The sequence below is a fragment of the Pygocentrus nattereri genome, chromosome 15 (assembly GCF_015220715.1).
Source record: "Pygocentrus nattereri isolate fPygNat1 chromosome 15, fPygNat1.pri, whole genome shotgun sequence".
NCBI lineage: Eukaryota > Metazoa > Chordata > Actinopteri > Characiformes > Serrasalmidae > Pygocentrus > Pygocentrus nattereri.
Window position 1 is genome coordinate 13,326,439 of NC_051225.1, and position 22,794 is coordinate 13,349,232.

A 22,794-nucleotide genomic window follows, 5' to 3' on the forward strand; every position below is an offset into this window, starting at 1 on the left:
TCTTCCACAAAATTCCTCGCAATAAAAGCTTCAATTAATTACAGTGGATGGGCTTGTTCACAGTTCCCTGACCAACAAAGCAGAGAAGAATCACCTACTCAGGTGTGATGTAAAAGATAAACTGCATTTCTTTATTAATTTACTTTGTCACTGAGTTACATTGTGCTCGTAATCTATACTGAGACACTGTAGGAAAGCAAATAAGCTAATAAAAACAAGTAACATCAATTACATAATTTCAGCAGATCCATGACATGTATAATCTGTAAGCTCTCAAACCTTAAGCCCTCGAGTGTAAGCTCTCAAACTTTAAGCCCTCGAGTGTAAGCTCTCAAACATTAAGCCCTCAAGGGCTCTTACCATGCATGCAAGTTGGCACCAAGATGCAAACTCAGTTATCACTCACAACAACAGAGGCCAGCAGACTTGAGAATGACTCTCTAGTACGCTTAAAAAAGCTACAAGAGTGACATCTAGTGGATGCACTTACACACATACTCCCACAGACTAAGGCCATACTTCAATGTTCAGTTTCAACTATGCAATGGTGAACAATGACTAAGTAAATGTAGTTACTCTATTTAAATAGTTTTTTCGTGTATCTGTATCTGAAGTTTTTCCATTCTGGGTGACTTTTTACTTTCACTCCACTATATTTCAAAGTCTAATATATGACTTTTTCCTCCACTACATTTTGAGAAATCTGACGTTCCTTTTGGTTTCTGTGTGTATAAAAACGTAACATGTCAAAACAAAAGAAGCACAAAGCAAGAACACCAATCAGGGCCCAGCGGTCACTTTATTTTGAGCTTGTTTTGACTTGTTGGTCATACCGACCCAGTGCAGCACACATTTCAACTTTGTGTAAATAGACCACAGTATAGAAACATGCACTTGTGACTGGCATGGGTCTTGTTTGTGCTAGTTTTAGTTCATGAACAGAGACCTACAGATCAACATAGTAAAGGAAACTCATTTGTGATCCTGAGTTTAAAGCCAGTTTTTATTAAACTTAAACTTGTATCTAAGTTGTAAATAAATCTTAAACTGAAACTTTGATTGTTTGTAAAAAGTGATTTCAGAGTCACTCGGTTCTTCCTGATGGAAACTGCTTACCTTCAGTGTTTTGTGCTTATGATCATTTTAATAAACATCAGCATCACTAATTAATGACATTCTATTAAAAGCCTGGTTTACACTCTACATCTTTACACTCTAGTCTCACACTGGAGTGTTTTCACCTAAAATGAGTTAATGAGGTAAGAGTCTTGTTACAAAAATGGTAATAGGACATTACATCCATAAGTACTTTGTTTTGATACTTAAGTACATTTGAAGGCAAATACTTTTGTACTTTTACTCAAGTGGAGGTCTGAAGGGAGGAACTTCTACTTTTGCTGGAGTAATATTTTACCTTGGGCATCTCTACTTTATCTCAAGTTCATGGTTTGTGAACTTCGACCACCACTGCAACTACTTAGTAAAGCATATTTACATAGAATTTTAGGGGTGAAATGTCTGAATGGGTAAATCATCCACGTAACAACAGAGTTGTTTATACATAAGATAAATAACCAATATAAGCGTTAACTGAAATATTAAAAATATGGAATAACAGCATCTGAATAAGAAAATAAGAGACAGGGTTCAGAAATTTGTATTATGTTACACGTGTCAACATGTAAACACAGATCATTTTTACAGTGCGTTGCCTGGCTTGTTCTTGTTCTCCTGCCAAGACCTCTCCCTCACCTTCAGCTCAGTCTCGGTGAACGCTGCGGCGCCCCAGTTGGTCATCTTCTGGGGACACTTGTTCCCTAAAAAGTGCATACAACCGTGTTATGACAACATGTAAGAACCATAATATATTTGATTAAGTTGAATTATAATTGAGAATAAAAGCTCTGCATGGAGGAAGGAGCAGCAGCAATAAAAATGGTTAGAAATGGTTTAGTTTAAACAAGGTAATTAACTCCCACCCAGTCCTCGTAATCCTCAACTCCTCAACAATCCCCCAGAATAATCTTCAACTCAGGTCAAAAGAACTTTCAGTCCAAACCCAGGTCTACCATCCACCTTCTCTTACCTGGTTGAATGAGTCGAATAAGCCCCTCATGTTGGGCGACTTTATCCTTCCAGCTCCTTGTCTTGTTAGTGGCCTGCTCCAGTTTCTTTGTAACCTCCTGCAATTAGATTAAATCATCTTCACTTAAACTGTAGTGTTTTTCCACTATAAATTCATTTTCAATATTTATTTCCATTATTAATTTATTAATGCATTACCATTATTTAATTTAACAGCATTTCACTAGATTTTATGTCATTGTAACAAGTCATTTTTCTTTTTCTATTTCAAGCCATTCAGGCATTTCTTTTTCCCCAATTGTTTACCAAATTTTAGTCCAATTTATGTCCAGTTCCAGGGAAAAGTGTGACGCACCATGTCTGGCATAACTGCCAGTTCTGTTACATCAGCAAGAGGAAGGGCCACCCTTCCCACCCATACAGACTGAGGCTGATTGTGCACACTTTTGGCTATGGATGGCTGTTCCGTGTTGTTAATACACAGTTGCCATCTTTCAGAACTGCACTTTGGCCACAAGACGGCAACAAAAGCAAAAAAAAAACATCTGCAGTCTTTTGCTGAGAGAACAAAACACCAAGAAAATGAGGAATTAAAGTTGTTTCTAAATACACTATATTGCTTGTCTGCCTTCACGTGCATATGAACTTGAGTGACATCCCATTCTTAATCCATATGATGTCGGCCCACCCTTTGCAGCTATAACAGCTTCAACTGTTCTGGGAAGACTTTCCACAAGGGTTAGGAATGTGTTTATGGGAATTTTTGACCATTCTTCCAGAACCGCATTTGTGAGGTCAGATACTGATGTTGGACGAGAAGGCCTGGCTCGCAGTCTCCGCTCTAATTCATCTCAAAGGTGTTCTATTGGGTTGAGGTCAGGACTCTGTGCAGGCCAGTCAAGTTCTTTCACACCAAACTCGCTCATCCATGTCTTGGACCATGTTTTGTGCACTGGTGCGCAGTCATGTTGCAACAGGAAGGGGCCGTCCCCAAACAGTTCCCACAAAATTGGGATAGTGAAATTGTCCAAAATCTCTTGGTACTGAAGCATTAAGAATTCCTTTCACTGGAACTAAGGGGCCGAGCCCAACTCCTGAAAAACAACCCCACACCATAATCCACACCCCCCCACCAAACTTTACACTTGGCACAATGCAGTCAGACAAGTACAGTTCTCCTAGCAACCGCCAAACCCAGACTGGCCCATCGGACTGCCAGACAGAAGAGCGTGATTCGTCTATTTGTACCATGCTGGAATTCAATGAGCTCCTGAATTCAATTATTTGAATGGGTAAGTGAATGCTTTTGGCAATATAGTGTAATTTAAAAATAACATTTTTTTCTGCAAATGTAATGCTAAGTTACTTTATATTGGAGTAACTTAAAAATAAGAAAAAATGAAATAGTAAATTTGTCAGAATCCCTTGCAGAACACTTCTAGTTTTCAAAACTCTTGTGCTGCTCAGCATCGCTCTTGGGCCTGTGAACCTTTGGTGAATGTGGCCAAAGAATGAGGCCATGCATCCTACTTTTATTTCATCAGTCCACAGCCCCTGCTTTCAAAAGGTCTCTGGCTCATCTAGATTTTTTTTTGTAAGTCTGACATTCACTTTTGTGAGAAAGTTGCTGGTTTCCTTCTGATGGCTCTTTAATGCAGATCATGTTTGTGCAAACAACAATGCAGAGCAGACTCCTGCACCACCACACTATGTCGGCTAAACCTTCCTCCAGGTCTTTTGATGTCATAAATGGACTTTGCTTTGTTTGTTACCTTTAACTGCCATTTCTTAACAACATTTCAGAAAGTAGTAACTGAAGCGTTTTGCTGTATTTTTATGGTGTTTCCCCGATTTCATGGGCATCAATTAGCTTAATTTTCAGATCCTCAGCCATCTACATAGAGGAGCCCATGGTCGTTTTAGGAGATGGTTTGAAGAATAAGAGAATTTTTTTATGTTCTGGAATCAGCTGCCAGTTCCCAATGACAATTCTCGATCTGCCTAACAACCTATATGGAAAAAATATACGTTTCAAATGTATATATCAAATACATTTTTACAATATATGAAAATAGCCAAAAATGTATTTGTTAAATGTATTATAAATGAATTTTAAATGTATTTTCCAAATTTTTATAAATATATTTTTGCAATGTATGAAAATGGCCCAAAATATATTTGTTAAATATATTAGTAAAATGCAATTATTTGTATTTGTTATTGTATTTTTCAATTGTCTGTAGTTTAAACAAAGGTTACAGATATAACTAATATCCATGAACTGAACGAAAGTTACTGACCTTTTGTGTTTTGCATTGAACCTTGTATTAATCATTTAGATATGCCTCAAGACAGTGCTTACTTAAAATGTATTTCAGATAAACAAGATATCAAATCATGACTGGATTAATTTTTTTAGGTTACACTTCTATGTGTAATATTTTCCCATACATTTTAAAATACATGCATTTTAAAATATATTTGGTTAATAAGGCATAAAACTTTAGTGTTTGGAATGTATTTTGCCATGCATTACAATGTATTTCTAATATATAAAAATGCATGTCCATATGTTTTTTTCCACATTGGAAGTCCTAACAGGTCAATTATGGTCTAATGAACTGGAAGTTCAATTAAGTGTGCTTTAACATTTGCAGAAAAGTGATATTTTTTAAAATGCAGAGGTCGTGTTTGCTTTTTTTCACTTCAGAAACCAACAAAATATGTAATCTGGCCAATTCTGCAAGCCACTGTGTGGTGTATGTCAGTGAGTGAGTCACTGGCCTCATACTGCTCCAGCGCTCCCTGTCTCTGTCGTTCAAGACTCTCAAGCTGCATCATGGCAGCCTGCAGGGTGCGCTCCTGTTCCAGCCTCTGACTCTCCAACTGCTCTTTCTCCATCTGGGTCTGGGACATGGCAAGCTGTTGCTGCAGGTGGCTCTGCTCTAGCTCAGCCCGCTTACTGACCTCCTCTTCCAGCAGCCTGTGACAAAAAAAAAAAAAAAAGCAACATCTACAGATCACCCACACTAGTGAACCGAGCCATCCAGGCCAAGGGGTGTGTGCACATGAGTCTGTGTTTGTTTGTGACCTAGTACAATACTCATCAGTATTTTATGGAAACCTAGCTTTCACAACGTTTTTAATACATATGAACATGCTGTCTTGGTCTTTAGTCTACACAGGTTTTATTCTGAAGAAAACAATGTCATTCCTGTAAACATTGTGTCAGTATTACCTTGGGAATGATGCCAAATCCAATCTATTTTATCCAGCCATGTGATGTGACAACAGCGTTCATCTGTATTCACACCTTTCAAGTGTTTAATCCACTTCTGAACCAAACGTTTTACAAAATCTGATTTTAACAAGAGTTCAGAGAACAAAAAGTCCAATCCTTGTTTAGGCAAAACTTCATACCAAGGAAGATGAACATGATATACTGAAGGGGGTGATGCCTAAATAGGGCCGTTTCATTGATTCTGGGCGCTGGGCCACTACCCTACCATTTACCATGATAAAAAAGAAGAATACATACTGAAACATGTAGCTATTTTTAAATGAATACTTAAGTTTTTTAGCTTTGAAAAAAAAAGCATATTTACAACAGCCGGAAGCTGTCCATGTGGTCTCTGCTTGTGGATTCCAAACTCTGTTAGATTCAGCATACTGCCGTTAGCCAAACAGCAACAAAAAGTAAAACAAATCTCAGGTAGCTGGAGAAAACACCCTCAATCATGTGGTCATTGCTAGGTAACATCAGCACATTACAATTGGCCCATTTTCACTGAGACTGAAAGCTTCAACATAGTCTGCTGATACAGCTGAGGTGCTAATTTTAAATTCATTTTGGAGGACATCAGGCAAACACAATTCCCGTTTAACCCTTGTGTGGTGTTGGGGTCTGTGGAACCCATTTTCAGTGTTTACTAAAGGAAAAAAAATATGCGATTTATTATTATTTCAACCTCAGATTCCTTAATATTTACTCATTTTCTGTGAACAGCGTTTAAAATAACTAGTTTTCAGTGCCTTCACTCTGTTCACCCCCCACACATTTATATTATACATGTGGTGTTGGGCTGAACCTGCAGGGAGTAAAAGTGTGGATGTGCTGTGTCCTTCACTCTGTTCTCCTCCTACATGGCCTGCTGTTTGTGTGTGTGAGTGTGTGTGTGTGTGTGTGTGTGTGTGTGTGTGGGTGGACAACATGGACAGGCTGCTGACTGTCTAAGCTGCTAAAGGAGAACCCTACGCTGGCCACTTGTGATATTTTACACATCTGGTATTTTTACATGAATTGATATGGCTGTATTAATAAAAAAGAAACAATGTAGTGGGTCCACATACCACTGAGTAACAAACACATCAACACCACACATGGGTTAAACAGGACAAAGAACAGTTTTGCTGAGTATACCACAACAGGTTTTTATAATTATATACTGTAGGCTGGGTGTGATAAAGTTTGGCTGGTCCTGTGCGGGCAACCTCTTGGTTGATGTGCTTCATGCTGATAAGATGTGTTGCTCTTGTTCGGTGTTTCTGTCATACACATCTCATGGAAACAATTACTCTTATGATATGAGGAACATTCATTTCATCAGCTGGTGACCACAGGCAGAAAAGCAGCAGGAACTTCAGTAACACTGTGTGAAAAGGGCGAGGCAGCAAAATCCAGTATGTGAGTGGAAAACTGTGCCACGCCAGTGCACCCAAATATTAGAACATTTCAGTATTGGCTATTTGTTTCTTACTATTTTTGGTAACAAAACTTTGCAGATTTGCAAAAAAAGGCACGATGTAAATGGAGGCGTACCTCGCCTGCAGTTTGCGAAGGACCTCTTCATCCTGTCTAGACTGTCTCTCCTCCTCTAGTGCCTCCTCCAGACGACGGTACATGTCCTCCAGCTCCTGCATACGCTGCAGATACTGCTCCATTTCACTGGACTTCTGAACCATCTGCTCCTCCATCTGCATCCGCACCTGAAACACATACACACACAACTGTAAGACATCTGGGATACAACAGTTTATCAACAGCATAGTTAGCATCCAGATGAAATCCTACACTTTGTGATTAATAATTTCCCCCAAAATCAAACATACACAAGTTTCCCAGGTTTGCTTCTTTAGCTTTGCACAGGAGCTACAAGGCCAAATACTAAAACAAATAGTCACCACAAACTTGCGTCAAAATGCAAAAAGTTGTTAAGTAATCTCATGGCATAGCCAACTACTGTCAAAAAGGGGATGTATGTGGCTTAGCTAAAAACAGTGGCAGGAGGCATCTTTGATTTTTGTCCATAACTTAGTAAAATTAAACAACTTAGAGTGTGATGATTTAGGCATGCAGTTCATGTTAATTTGTGAGGAGTAAGCCTCCATGACTTCATATAAACAGAACAAAACTAAAGAAACTTCAGACTCCAAAACAAGTCTTCGTTTTTGACTCTATTTGGGCTGTAAAATCGATTTTTGACCGAATCATCAGTTTGTGTTACACAAAAAATTTCTTCTGCTCTGAAAACAAACCTGTTGAATAGCAGAATAAAGAGGTTTTGTAAGAATGCTTGAAGCTGTGAAAAGTGTGGTTACCATTTTTTCTCTTTCCAAGTCCATCCTGTACCGGTTTTGCAGATCTGCCTGGGTCCGAATTCTCCTTTGCTCCTCCATAGCAGCCCTTGCAGCTGCCTCCTCCAGGTTCTGACAGCATTTAACACAGAGCAAAAGGTCATGGCACATTATGTTCACACAGCTCATACAGTGATTAATTAATGTCGCTCTGCTATTCACCCATGAAAATATTATGGCAAAATGAAGTCCTTTAACTGTATAGCTAAACTATATCTGTGTGTGAGTGCAGAATGTACGGAATGACGATGCATACATTTACACACAGTCAGGGGAAACAAAATGGAACAACATTTAATTAATTAATTAATAATAGTTCAAGAAGCCCCTTATCTGCACTCTTTAAACAGATGGTTCTTCAAGGGTTAATTACAAGTAAATGGTTCTAAATAGCACAGTGAACGCTCAAAGAACCCTTGATTGACATGATTGAAGGTTTCTTTGCATGGCGAAAGGGTTCTTCAGATTGATGGTGAATGTGTTATATATGGTTCTATACAGAACCTTTCTGAAAAGGGTTCTATATAGCAACGAAACAGATTCTTCTATTGTTACAAGCTTGACATCGTAACAATAGAAGAACTCTTTTGGTGCTACATTGAGCCCTTTTCTAGAAAGTCTTCATAAAATCATACACAACACATTCTCCATACTAAAGGGAGCATTCTGGCCCATGTCTAGAGGGACTTCTCACTCCAAAGTACGTTTTCACTTCAAAAGAAAAATAATCCTCTCAATACCAAATGCACAGTTCTCTGCACAACTCTGCCACACTTATATGTTCCAACCATATTCCTGTGCAAATGAATGTAAATGCATAGATCACCATTTATCCAATGACAAAAAATTTGATCTGAACTCAACATTTCTGGGTCAATAGATTCCAAGAACGTGACCATCAGCATGAAATTTCAGAATTAATTCGACCTTCAGTGAATGTGTGAAGATTAGCCCACCCTTTGTTTAGGAGAGAGAACAAGAACAAGGAGGAGAGGACATCTTACCCTGTGGGTGCACACATACAGTGGGGTCTGAGACTACTGGTGAAAATCCTTCTATTTTACATTCTGTTCTAATTCAAAACAAAGCTTTTCTTTACAAATGATATAATCAGCACAATGATGAATGTTTACATGAATTTCAAAATTTCTCAGTATTTTGTATATCCCCCTTAATAACAGGGTGCTTTCAAGCTGACATGGTCTCCATAAGTTTGCACAAAAGTCTCTAACCAGTAGATGAAACCCACCTGAGAGTCATCTGAACATGTGTTCCAATGGAAAGAAGACTTAACATGGTCAATTAACAAAGCTAATTTCACAACAACATGGACAATTTAAATGATGAAATTTCTTTTTCATCAGAGTTGTCGACATTTTTTGGTTTAAAATGTTCAAGATTCTAAAACTTTCAGTCGATTATTTCCGGGTTCAAATAAAAAAATATCAGATATTCAATGTGGTCTCAGACTTTTGGACTCCACTGTCTTTTATCATGTTAAATCTTAAAGGAAAGTAATAATAACTCTTAAACTTAAATGAACAGCCAAGGTTTCAAGAAGTTAACCTGAAGCATAAAGCTTTCTTTGTTCAGTGATCAGTTCCTTGAGCGCAATTAATATTACCACTGTAATCTGATCCACCTTAAAGCAACAGGATATTTTTAGAAAGATCAGTTTGTCTGGTGTGGTGTGGGACTTGATTGTCTGGCTGCATAACAAGCAAATAGGAGGAAATACAAAAGATAAAAGTGAAAGATTTGGCCTAGCAGATCAGGGGACACAAAAAGGAAGTAGTGCATGTACCGAAACAGCCACAGTGCGTCCAGCCCTGATGAGTTCACTGCTCACAGGTGTCCAAACTTTGCATGAGTTGGATTTTCTTCAGCTATCACACAGATAAGCTTCAAAAACATGAGTTTAACTGACTGTGACCTCCACTAATTATGTGTTGGCAGCTGTGATGCCCACAGAAGTGTGAGTAGTGTCAGTAAAGTGTAGTAATGAGGCTGAGCAGAGCAAGTGTTTGGGAAGTCTCCGAGACCGGAACTAATGGTCTTGAAAGACGCACTGTCACAAAAGCTGTGAGCCAAACTGAAACTTGGTGGGTAAAGTGAAATGGAATGTGAAGAGGAAGTGGTGGCTGTGAGACAGAAATGGATGTGGAAGAGAGCTGAACAAAAAGAGAGGAAGAAAGAATGAGAGAAATCGACTGCATGACACAAAAGAGTGCTTGGTGGTTGTTCTTTCATTAACTACACCAACCTTGTATCTACTCTCTTTATCCATTTTATCAGCTCCACATACCATACAAATGCACTTTGTAGCTGTACAGTTACAGACTGTAGTCCATCAGTTTCTCTGCATATTTTGCCCCCTTTTACCCTGTTCTTCAGTGGTCAGGACCCCCATGGACCCTCACAGAGCAGCTACTAATTGGGTGGTGGGTCATTCTCAGCACTGCAGTAACATCGCAGTAACACTGAAGTCCACTCTGTTAGACACTCCTACCTTGTTGGTCCACTTTGTAGATGTAAAGTCAGAGGCGACAGCTCATCTGCTGCTGCACAGTTTGTGCTGGTCAGCCTCTAGTCCTTCATCAGTGGTCACAGGATGTTGTTGGCTGGATACTTTTGGTTGGTGGACTATTCTCAGTCCAGCAGTGACACTGAGGTGTTTAAAAACTCCAGGAGCACTGCTGTGTCTGATCCAGTCAGACCAGCGCAACATAAACTAACACACCACCACCAACACATCAGTGTTACTGCAGTGCTGAAAATGACCCATGACCCAAATATTACATGTCGATAAGCTGTCTCTAAATTACTCAAACAACCCAGCCATGACACTGCCAAAGTCACATTTGATGTGAACATAACTGAAGCTCTTGACTTGTGTCTGCTTGATTTTATGCACTGATGGGCAGAATAGATCATTGCATGACTGCGTACAAGTGTTCCTAATAAAGTGGCCAGTAAGGGTATGTTTTTTAAATGCCACCCAACAAGTTCTTTTCAGCAACAACAAGGCCTCCAACAGTCCTGTTGGAAAAGCATCCCAGGTGGCTCCTCATTAGCTGCTTGAGAGAATGCCAAGCTGCATTAAAGCAAAAGAGGACTCATTTCTAAAAGAATATAAAATGGAAGACACATTGATTTGCTCTTTTTTAGTGTCTACATGATACCATATGTGTTACTTCATCGTTTTGATTCCCACACTACTATTCAGAAACATGTTAAATGAAAAACCTTTTCACTACTTTTCACTAGTATTGTATGTTATTTTGCCAAAAACAAAACAAACAAACAAAAAAAACAAAACGGGACAAACATCAACAGCAAACATTTATGAAACCAGCCATTTTTGTTGTAATCTAGAAAGTAATTACAGTTTAGATGGTTTTATTTTCTCCAGCTCTCAAGTTGTTCTGGGAGAGCATCCCTATCCACATGTAGGGTAAATGGAATGGAATGGGCTACAGTACCTTCCTCATGGTCTCCAGTTGGCTTTGCTTCCTTTCGTTGGCCAGCTGCAGCTCCTTCATCCTGCCCTCCATCTGGTCCTGCTCTGCCTGCAACCGACTGCGGAGCTCCTTGCGCCGCTGCCGAGCCTCGCGGTGCGGGGCAGACAGACCGTGTCTCAGCCGGTTAATGCAATCCTGCACAGCTAGCACAAACACCAACATTCATAGTCACACACACAGGAATTATTTGCAAATTATTAAATTATTAAAATTATTTGGTCAAAAAGTGACATTTGTCTGAAACTTGAAAAATATGCACTGCAGCATTAACTTTTCATACTGAAACCATGACCTCCAAAAATCATACCATACCACACCCTCACACTACAAAAGTCAAACCATAACCCCGACTTTACTTCACACTAGGAAAAGTATCATGCTGGGCTACCTTGAATCCACTCTTGCCGTTTCTTTTTGTCAGGAGCACTGATCTCCAAACTTTTTTCTGCGGATTTGATGATGAAGAGGTTTTTCTTCCCATCTTTTTCTGGTAAAGACTGCACAAAGCAAAGATTTTAAACAATCCAGCGCTACTTGTTGAGTGTCATATTTAAACCACAGAAACAACAGGCTCAACAGTCAATCTCTCACCTCTACAGAACAGTGACGATCAAGCAAAATATAGCCTTTCTGCTCAAGAAGATCCTCACTTTCATAGTACGAGAGTGAATCGGGACGCAGCTCGAACCAGCGCTCGGTCCAGTTTTTTCTTTTGTGGCCTTTTTTGGTCATATAGCCCTGCATGATCATAACACACACACACATGCACAGGTATATAAACATATGACTAGTATAAAAATATCCATGAGCTGTATGAACAAGAGAAAGGCTACAATCATGAAGAAGCTGGAACTATTTACTTAGATATATGCTAAATATGATAGATTATTCATTCGCCTGCATTTTGGACAAAACAATCATAATACAAGTAACTATTTACTAAATGCTTCAGTAGTTACTGTTTCAATTGTGACAATTTTAGCTCATTTGGAGTATAATTCAAAAACACTAGCCAGTTCATGACAGGCAAATACAGTTGTGAACAGTTTCACACACATAAATCATACTATTTTTCAATAAAACACAAAACAATTTCTTTAACTGCAGAAAAATATGTGTTTCAGTAGTGATGATTCTTAATGTTCCAGGCTGATTTTCAGACTTTGGGACACATTTACCTCAAAACAATGGATCTAACTGCTCAACATGTGGCCATGAGAGACAGAGATGCAACCTCATTTCCTGCTCTAAAATTAGGGGTGTGGCTAAAATAAGCCCCCTACTCTAGTGGACTAAAACTCTTTGGTATTGATATGAAATTGTGGGCAGCATTAAAATTTTTATTTATTTTTTTTTTACTGTGGGGCCGCAGTTTGAACTAATTTGGCAGAATGGTCCATGTAGACTGATTGGAGCATGAAGCCACTGTTGCTGAAAACTAGAAAATGAGCAAACAAGACAGGGGGTATTAATTTGATGAAATATATTAACTGTGTGGCAGTTCTCTTAAACATATACACTATATGGTCAAAAGTATGTGGACATCTGATCATTGCACCTATATATAAGCATGTTGGGCATGCATCCCATTCCAAAACCATGGACATAATATAGTATAGATGGACCATAATAATAATATAGACTAGCAGCTATAACAGCCTCTCCACTTCCTTTCTGCAACATTTTGGAATGTGCCTGTGGGAATTTGTGTCCATTCAGTCAAAAGAGCATTTGTGAGGTCCAGGACTCATGAGGTCAGGTACTGCTGCTGGACAAAAGGTTCTGGCTCAAAAATGACTTTCCAATTCATCCCAAAGGCATTCAGTGGAGTTGAGGTCAGGGCTCTGTGCAGGCCGCCAGACTTTCCTTCACACCAAACTCATAAAATCATATTAGTGATGGACCTCTCCTTATGCACAGGGGCACATTCATGCCGGGATAGTAAAGTACCTTCCCCAAACTACTGCCACACAACTGGAAGCATCCAATTGTCTAAAATGTCTTAGTAGCGTTAACATTGTTATTTATTGGAACTAAGCAGCTAAGCCCAAACTCTGAAAGACATCATAGCCCATTATCCCTCCTCCACCAAACTTTACTGTTGACACCACGCATTCTGATAGGCAGGGTTCTCCTAGACCCTGGCATCTGCCAAACCCAGTCTGCCAGATTGTGATTTGTGATTCATCACTTCAGAGAACCATTTCCACTGCTTCAGGGTCCAGTGCTTTAAACCACTCCAGCCAATGCTTGGCATTGTACAACCCCAATTCCAATGAAGTTGGGACGTTGTGTAAAACAAATAAAAACAGAATATGATGATTTGCAAATCCTTTTCAATCTATATTCAATTGAATACACTACAAAGACAAGATATTTAATGTTCAAACGGATAAACTTCATTGTTTTTTGCAAATATTCACTCATTTTGAATTTGATGCCTGCAACATATTCCAAAGAAGTTGGGACAGGGGCAACAAAAGACTGGGAAAGTTGAGGAATGCTAAAAAAAAAACACCTGTTTGGAACATTCCACAGGTGAATAGGTTAATTGGAAACAGGTGAGTGTCATGATTGGGCATAAAGGGAGCATCCCTGAAAGGCTCAGTTGTTCACAAGCAAGGATGGGGCTAGGTTCACCACTTTGTGAACAACTCCGTGAGCAAATAGTCTACAGTTTAAAAACAACATTTCTCAACGTGCAATTGCAAGGAATTTAAGGTAGTGTATTCAATTCAATATAGGTTGAAAAGGATTTGCAAATCACCATATTCTGTTTTTATTTATGTTTTACACAACGTCCCAACTTCATTGGAATTGGGGTTGTACATAGTGATCTTAGGCTTATGTGCCGCTGCGTCTAGCAGGTCAGAAATTTCATGAACTGACTCACGGCATGCTATGACAGTGCCTGTATAAAGTCACTGCGCTCTTCAGTGCGAACTATTTTACTGCCAATGTCTGTATATAGAGAACGCATTGCTTTACGCTTGAGTTTACATACGTTGGCAATAAGTGTGGCTGAAACAATAATTAGAAGGTGTGCATGTTGTGAGCATAATGTGGTAATCAAATTTCAGGTACATAATCAGGAAATGACTATAAATAGATAATTACAGTATATTATTAATCACCTAATAACAATTTGGTGTTCAGAAAAAAGGAAATATTGAACAGAACATCCTAAAAATACCTTCAGGTGTCTTGGCTAATAGCATTTCAATATAAGCTGAAATAGAATAAAATAACACTATTTATTTATATGGCAAGTGAGTCCAGATATTTGTAATTCTTATACATGCAAAAAGTATAATTGCTTAGGCCAGTGTTTCCCAAGTTCAGTCCTTTGCCACACAGTTTTGTGTTATCCTTGACCTGTCACACCTGAGTTATATTAATCATTAGGTAATAATCAACCTCTTATCAAACTAATAAAGGAGAGTTGGAGAAGGAAATAACTATGTAGTGAAGAGGGTCTCCCAGCCTGAGGCCTTCTTACTGTTAAATGACCCGTTTACAGAAAATTCACATTTAAACAACACCTTTCTCTCTCTCTCTCTCTCTCTCTCTCTCTCTCTCTCTCGCTATATATATATATATATATATATATGTGTGTGTGTGTGTGTGTGTGTGTGTGTGTGTGCGCATTTTTTTTCTGTACATTTTAGTGCACAATTTCTATTTCTTTTCTGAAATTTACATATTGGAAAAACTGAAACATATAAAATCTTAATGTAAAATATAAAAACGTTTCCTCGTGCCACATGTTTTTTCCCCAATATGTTAAATTCAGTAACTGAACAGTTGCAGTGGGCATTAAAAATGTGAAGATGTGTAATTTATTTTCACTTCAAAAATCAACAAAATATGTTAATTGTCTAGGTCATGAGCTGAGCATTTAAAAGTTAAACATCATGGACACCCTTACCTGTTTCAGAATATTGAGAATGAGCTCCTGAAAGACTTCATTGATGCCCATAGAGATCGTCTGGCGCTCCATGCCCTTGGTAAAGTAGCTCATGCCCACCAGCTCAATAAGCTCCCAGACACGTAAACAATTCTTCTTTGCGCTTAGTTGAACCTTGTAGTCCACAAATCTACCCTCATTCCAGTCACTACCTATGGCTTCTATCAGCTTCCGCAGGAAATACTCAATCTGATTGGAAGAAACAACCATATTTTAATAGACATGAGACAACTCTCAGGATTCAAATGATGAAATGAGCAAGAAAGTACTGGCATAAGTCTGAAGTAAAGCATGAAAGTCACCTCTTCTATGACTATAACTAGGGGATAATGTTCTTCAGACAAGAAGTTGAAAATACACCAGACTTTGAAGGCATCATTGTCTGAGATGAGCATGCTAAAGTTGGCTTTCTTACGAGAACACAACGTCCAGCACATTCTGTTCAGCTCCATAAAATCAAAGTTGCCCTGGACCTGCAATTAAAAAGCAGTCAATTTAACACAATTTTATCTGTATCAACAGAAATACATGATTGTATGGAATACTGCATCATTTCATCAAAGCAAAGGCTTTGAAAGAGCAGCTGAATAGTCGTTACACCCAATATTTCTGAACCTGCCAATTATCAAAAGGAAAAACAAGGTAAAGGATTCCAATGAGATTAGTATTAATGTCTCCTTTAAGTAAATATGAGTAAAATGTATTTAGAAACACAGACATTTACTGTTTTTTTTGAGAGAAACTAAACCCTTCATACAGACAGAACTCTAACTCAACCCATAAAGAGTGGTACAGCTAAAAATATCAGCTTTAAAGTGACAAAGTCTCATGTCATATGAGTAAGTGGAAGAAAGAAGTCAGCACTATGCTGACTGCTTTTGCCCTCTTTTAGGTCAGCACTCTGGACTGTGGCAAACTTCAGCATAATTGTTATCTGGGTGTCACTGACCACAAGTTACTCCCGCTACAAATATAGTTATTAGTATAAGTACTGATATTAATACTAGTGTAGAACTTGAGTTAATAGTAGGGTTAATTTGAGAAATATTCTCATCATACATTGAAAAAAATTATGAAATAAAGTGGAGATGCGCCAATAAAGGAATTGTGGCAGATTGTGGGACTACATTTACTTGAATTAGCATTATGGAGAGATATAACATTTATTTCTTTGCAATAAAATCAACAAAATGCAGATATACAGTAGAACAGTAGCCCAGCATCTCATATTATACAAATAATAAAAATAATTAAACAAATATGTCATCAAACTTCGGGTTGAAATATTAGTCACATTTAATATGTCACCATCTGTTCGACGCCAATTATAAATTTACACAGTGATTATTTGCCGATACTGATTATGATTCTGATAACATAGTACATCCCTACATTAAATTTACTTGTTGCAACTGTGTACATCAAGTCCACATGAATAAAATATATCTTCTGAGCACATGTCATTGTGCTGATGTAATGTATTTTTTCATGTGGAAATGCTGGACACATTTGATTCAAGTAAATTCAAAAATTCTTTTTCTGGGATCATATAATAGGTACCACATTAATAATATGTCCAACCAGATATTATTACGGCATCATCTAACATGAAATCCTTTACACTAGACATGGTAGACATTTATAACTTGACTACCCTCCTTTTAATACCCTCCATTCCATGCAAGAGCTCAAAATGTACTTTAAAAATTACGTATATTCTTTAAGAAGGGTATGTATAATGTTTTGTGCAAATAGGGAATGAACTGACATGTTTATTACAGCTTTTTGAAACATCACACATTCAGATACAGTGATGCTTAGCACAGTTCTCATCTCTATTCATCCAAAGTAATGCATCTATTATTGCTGTTATCACTACTTCTCAATGCACTCCAGCCTTTGCATGGATTTGTTAAATTCCATTAGCAGCACACCAGATTAAGGAGAACAGAATTTAATAGAATAAAGCTCTATGCATTTCTGGAAAGTAAGCTTTGTCTTTACCAGTTAGCACAGGAAAATTAAAATGGCAAAAAAAACATGCTTACAAGAACAAATAAGCATCAAATACACCAGTTCTCAGAGAAAATTACATCAAATGTAGATTTTTTTTTATTTCATTAGTTTACTTTAGAATTTATCATAGAAATCTTGCACGGAATAAAAGAGTTCTCAAAGTATTTTTGTGCCCCGAGGTAAGCCACAGCACCAGATCCAACTCAACAAATAAAGCATGAGTAGGATCTGTGTGGTTTACGGGACATTTTCCCAGCCAGATGTTCACAATCCTAAGTAAGAACTGATTGTGCACAACTGTATATAAAGTACTTTGCACATGTTTTAGGCACCTGAAAAGATTATATGTAAAAATAACATGCATTTAATTGGGCTGTAAATACTTATCTGCTCAGAAAAAGACAAATGTTTGACAAAAAATACAAATAATATGAATAAAATAAGTATTCCATTATTATCTACACTAATATATAGATACAGAATTATTCAATTATTTTTTTATAATGATAATTATCTGTAATAATCATTGTGTATAATACATAACGGTTATTATACACAATGATTATTATTAGTAGTAGTAGTATTAGTAGTAGCAGTATTATCTATAAAAATCATTATGTATAATAACGATTAGGTATTATTTATGGCTTGTCAACTATTTATTTATTTTTATTTCAGGTGTGGTGGTGAAGGATTTAAACAAATCTCTACGTATCTGGGGGCACAGAGGACAATAACCAAGTGGTTGTCATTATTAGTATGCATTATAATACAAATATATAAATATATATATATATATATATATATATATATAGAGAGAGAGAGAGAGAGAGAGAGAGAGAGGGAGAGAGAATTATTATCTCTAATAATAATTATTTATAATAATCACTGTCAGCATTTCCCATTAGCGGTAAACCTGTGATTGTATTATAAATGTTTCATTTTATTGCATCTTCACCTTTTACACTTTGGCTTGGTGGATTAGTTGTGGAAATAATAACATCATAGGAGGCCACAGAAACACCGCCGCCCTGCATATCGTGGTGTCATGAAAAAAGACACCAAATACTGCTTTTTAACAGAGCACATCTCACTGCAACTCAAAACAGCAGAAGCAGTAAAACACGAACTGTAGAAGATGCTTTGTTGGGAAGAAGAGGAGGAGGATGTGAGGAGGCCTGTGTACCTTGTCCAGGATGAAGCGGTTGAGATAGGGCATGTAGCCTTGAGTGGACACTGGACCCTCGTCATCATCCTTAAAGTGCTCCTCCAGATCGGAGGTCTTATGAGGGATCTTCAGCACCGTGCACAGGTTCTGAGACAGAACCTTAGAAACACACACATAACGTGACACGAATGAGCTGAGCTTTCACCTTAATCAGTCTGAATCAGGTGGCAGTGCTACTGCAGAGCCTGCTATCTGAAGGCAACTGGTGGACAGTAACTAAGTAAATGTAATTAGTTTCTGTACTTAAGCAGCTTTTTTCCTGTATCTGTACTGACGTTCTTACTTTCACTCCACTACATTTCAAAGGCTAATATCTGACTTTTTCCTCCACTACATTTTGAGAAATCTGTTGTTCCTTTTGGTTTCTGTGTGTATAAAAATGTAACATGTCAAAACAAAAGAAGCACAAAGCAAAAACACCAATCAGGGCACAGCGGCCACTTTATTTTGAGCTTGTTTTGGCCTGTTGGTCATAACGACCCAGTGCAGCACACGGTTCAACATCAGTGCAGCAGTGTAAAATTTTGGGAGAGTCTATTCTATAACATAAATGATGAACTAACCTAACTTTGTGTAAATAGAGCACAATATAGAAATATGGACACATATGCAGTCGTGACTGACGCGGCTTTTTTCTGAATTTATACAAACACTATTTCATTTTATAGTGAATTAGTTTGGGCTGGTTTATGTTTATGAACAGAGGCCTACAGATCAAAATAGTAAAGGAACTCATTGTGATCCTGAGTTTAAAGCCAGTTTTTATTAAACTTAAACTTGGAACTAAGTTGTAAATAAATCTTAAACTGAAACTTTGCTTGTTTGTAAAAAGTGATTTTAGAGCCACTCGGTTCTTCCTGATGGAAACTGTTTACCTTCAGTGTTTTGTGCTTATGATCATTTTAATAAACATCAGCGTCACTAATTAATGACGTTCTATTAAAAGACTGGTTTACCAAGAGAGACACTGGAGGACTTTCACCTACAATGAGTTCATGAAGCCAGAATTGTTATAAAAATGATAACAGGACATAAAGCCATAATTAATCTTTTAGTACTTTTACTTTTGAAACTTAAGTACATTTGAAGGTAAATACTTTAGTACTTTTACTTAAGTGGAGGTCTAAAGGGAGGAACTTCTACTTTTACTCAAGTAATATTTTACCTTGAGTATCTAAGTACATGTTTTTTTAACTTCGTCCACCTCTGCTGAAGCCAGATCATGAAAACACCCAGGAACCCAGCAAAGGTTCAGCAAAGACTATTTCTCACGAAGATATTTTTTTCTGTAATCTTCCTCATTTCTGCAAGGCTACTCAAGCATAAACCACCCTTCTATAAATAAAAAACATGAAGTGATCCTTTTAGTTTCAAACAGGCGACAGCAGCCCCCCATTCTGTGTAACGTTGTGAGAAGTGGCATTTCTGTTAAATGTCATTTTCTGGAACCGGTAGGCCAGAAAATATCAAAATGCAAGCCTAAATAGTCACAAAACAGCACATATTAGTCAAACTATAGTATTATGACAATGATAAAGGTGATGTATAAGAAGACGGCAAACCAATCTAACCTAATTCTGGTATTTCGTGTAACATTACCTGAGGTGGAAACGTGCAAAACTGCCTGGATATGATCATATAAATAACATTTATATCGAATAAAAGCAGCAAATATCTGAACTATGTACTCAGGTACGTCCAACTTTATTTACATTACCTCAGGAAAGTGTTAAAAAGTGGGCCAGTCTGTCAGCCTTGTGTTGTGCTATATTTTAGCATTAACAGTGTCGTTAATGTCGCTTCAGGCTGAAGTCAGTTTCCTGTTCGCCCCTTCAATGTTCTAATTATTCCGTTCCACCTTAAATGGTGCAGCAGTTGTCTTCTGGCGCCTCAGGCAAAACAAGGAAACACAAAGGATTAAGTTTCATTTGGTGTTTTTTGCTGCTCTCACCTTAAGCTGGGATTTGGAGACTTTGCCAGTTCGGTCTACGTCCAGGGCAGCAAACGCGTGCCATACTGGCTTCAGGATCTCGTCTCGGTGCACCATTTTACCCGCGGTAACCCTCCACCTGCCTCGGGACAGCTGCCTCAGCGCCGCTGAACTGCGGTAACATCCACCGAGTCATGTGACTGAGAGCGGCTCTGAGGGCTGGACTCCTCACAGCATCTGCATGAGTGCTTTATCTTAACTACCACACAGTTACTCAAATTAGTAATACATACTCATTTAAAACTACTGGATTAGTAATTAGAGCGCTTGAAAAAGCGCTCCACTGTCCTCTCTCATACTTCTTATTCTTCTTCCACACTTTTCTGCGATTAATACAGCCCGAACCGCTTAACGTACAGACTCCGTTCAAACTGCGTTTCGAAGGTCTCGGCGCTGTGACCTGTGCTATGTATCTCTGGAGTCGACCGGATTGGTAATTTTTAATGAAATTAAGTTTTAAAAAATCGCCCATAAGAATGAATGGCGGAATGTTCTAGAACTTCTAATTCTAACTGACACTGATGATGTCACAGCAGGCCACTCAGTCTCACAGACACAGCTGTCACTCAGGGAATCTGCTTTAAAATCCTTCAACTTTCACCTAGAAACTCCGTTTCAGTTTTTAATGGTAGAGAAACTCGTCCTTTCTGAAACCTCAAATTATCTAATCATTTTATCAATTAGCTTTAGAGTTATGAGCATTTGTTTGGCACTAGGCACAGAAAACTGCCCGATTCACTCCCATGTAAATTTCTCAAAATCTGCTTATTTCAAGATTTTCTCTGTGTTTAACTTGTCATAACTCAAGACATTTTCTTCTCAATACACACAATATTGCACCAAATTAATCCTCAAAGGCTCTCATCTCACACCATCTATAAACATTTTTATAATGTTTTTATATAATGTTAATAATTATAATATGATTATTAACATTATATAAAAATTATTATTGTATATAATTTTTATATAATGTTTATAAAAATAAACATTTCCCAAGTTATGACTGTTTGTTCAGAGGGTGCAAATCGGACTCAAACAAGGCTTCTCCACTAAGAGCTGCATACATTTGCAGCCAGAGTAGCCACATTTGCATGCAGCCTGATAAATAATAATCCGAATAACAGCTCAAACGGAATAGAATACGTCCATGTAAACACCTCAATCGGAATAGACTAATCCGATTGAGGCCATTCGGAATACAATTTCTATCCAATTGAATGAGGTGGGTAAACCTCTAAATAATCCGTTAAATCGAGGAATAATAGCCGTGTAAACGCCTGAATCCGATTTCACTCCAAGCGGAAGGTGTAAATACGTTCTGCGAATGAGCGGCGAGTCATAGCGAAAGTTTTCTAACGTTCAACATGGCGGGAACAGAAACTGGTCTGCAGAGGAAACGAATTTTATACTCTGAGCTTTAAAAGACGGCGGTGGGACGGAAACACAGCCAGTGGCACAGCTAGTGAGAGTTAATTTGAATGAGCACCCCATCCCCCCTCAAACACATACATCTCTCCCTCTCACACACACCGCACAGACACACACACACACACACACAAACACACACACACACACACACACACACACACACACACACCTAAGGAAGTGTTGTTCACCTACACACAAACACACACAAACACACACTTGCAGCTTTTTTCAAGCACTCTTGCAGTTGCTTCAGGAAATGCACATCTAGTTTTATTAATATACTATTGTTAGCTGACCTATATTCTTCTTCGTATTATTATTATTATTAGTAGTAGTAGTAGTAGTAGTAGTAGTAGTAGTAGTAGTAGTAGTAGTAGTAGTAGTGGTAGTAGGAGGAGCAGTAGTAGTAGTAGTAGTAGTAGTAGTAGTAGTAGTATAATTGCTATCATTATTATTGTCTGGTAACTTGTCCCACCGTTTTTGGGATATCTTTGGAATGTTCGGGACATTTATTTATTTATTTATTTATTTTGGATCAGACTCATATAATCATCACTAAATGATGATTTTTTTCCATCATAGGAATAAATGGGGACCAAAGGTTTGTGTACCCATCTTAAATTATCATGATACAAGTCCATTACAAACACCCAATTAGCCAAGTGAAAGATAGCACCCCCTGCACAGGCAACTACCTGGGACATGGTTGCAATAACCTAGCAATATCTTAGCAACCACCTGGAATACCATAGCATTCACCTAGCAATACCCTAACAACCACAGCGGATACCATAGCAGTTGCCTAGCGATGAATCCCAGCAACTACTTGGGATATCATAGCAACTATTAACAACACCTTAGTAACACTTGAGCAAGCATTTGGGAAACCACTGAAACGACCTAGCTACACCCTTTCAACAAT

General features: G+C 38.0%; 1 protein-coding gene across 1 annotated transcript; it reads right to left on the minus strand.

The window, feature by feature from the left end:
• Positions 1–1,641: 1,641 nt before the first annotated feature.
• Positions 1,642–20,561, minus strand: swap70a (switching B cell complex subunit SWAP70a). Its single transcript, XM_017707287.2, has 12 exons — positions 20,403–20,561; positions 18,410–18,550; positions 15,510–15,680; positions 15,169–15,396; positions 11,832–11,978; positions 11,629–11,737; positions 11,202–11,383; positions 7,684–7,791; positions 6,905–7,071; positions 4,870–5,068; positions 2,087–2,183; positions 1,642–1,817 (listed from the first exon to the last, which is right to left on the minus strand). Exons 1-12 carry the CDS (start codon positions 20,496–20,498, stop codon positions 1,699–1,701), a joined length of 1,764 nt encoding a protein of 587 aa, XP_017562776.1. The 5' UTR covers positions 20,499–20,561; the 3' UTR covers positions 1,642–1,698.
• Positions 20,562–22,794: the final 2,233 nt, after the last annotated feature.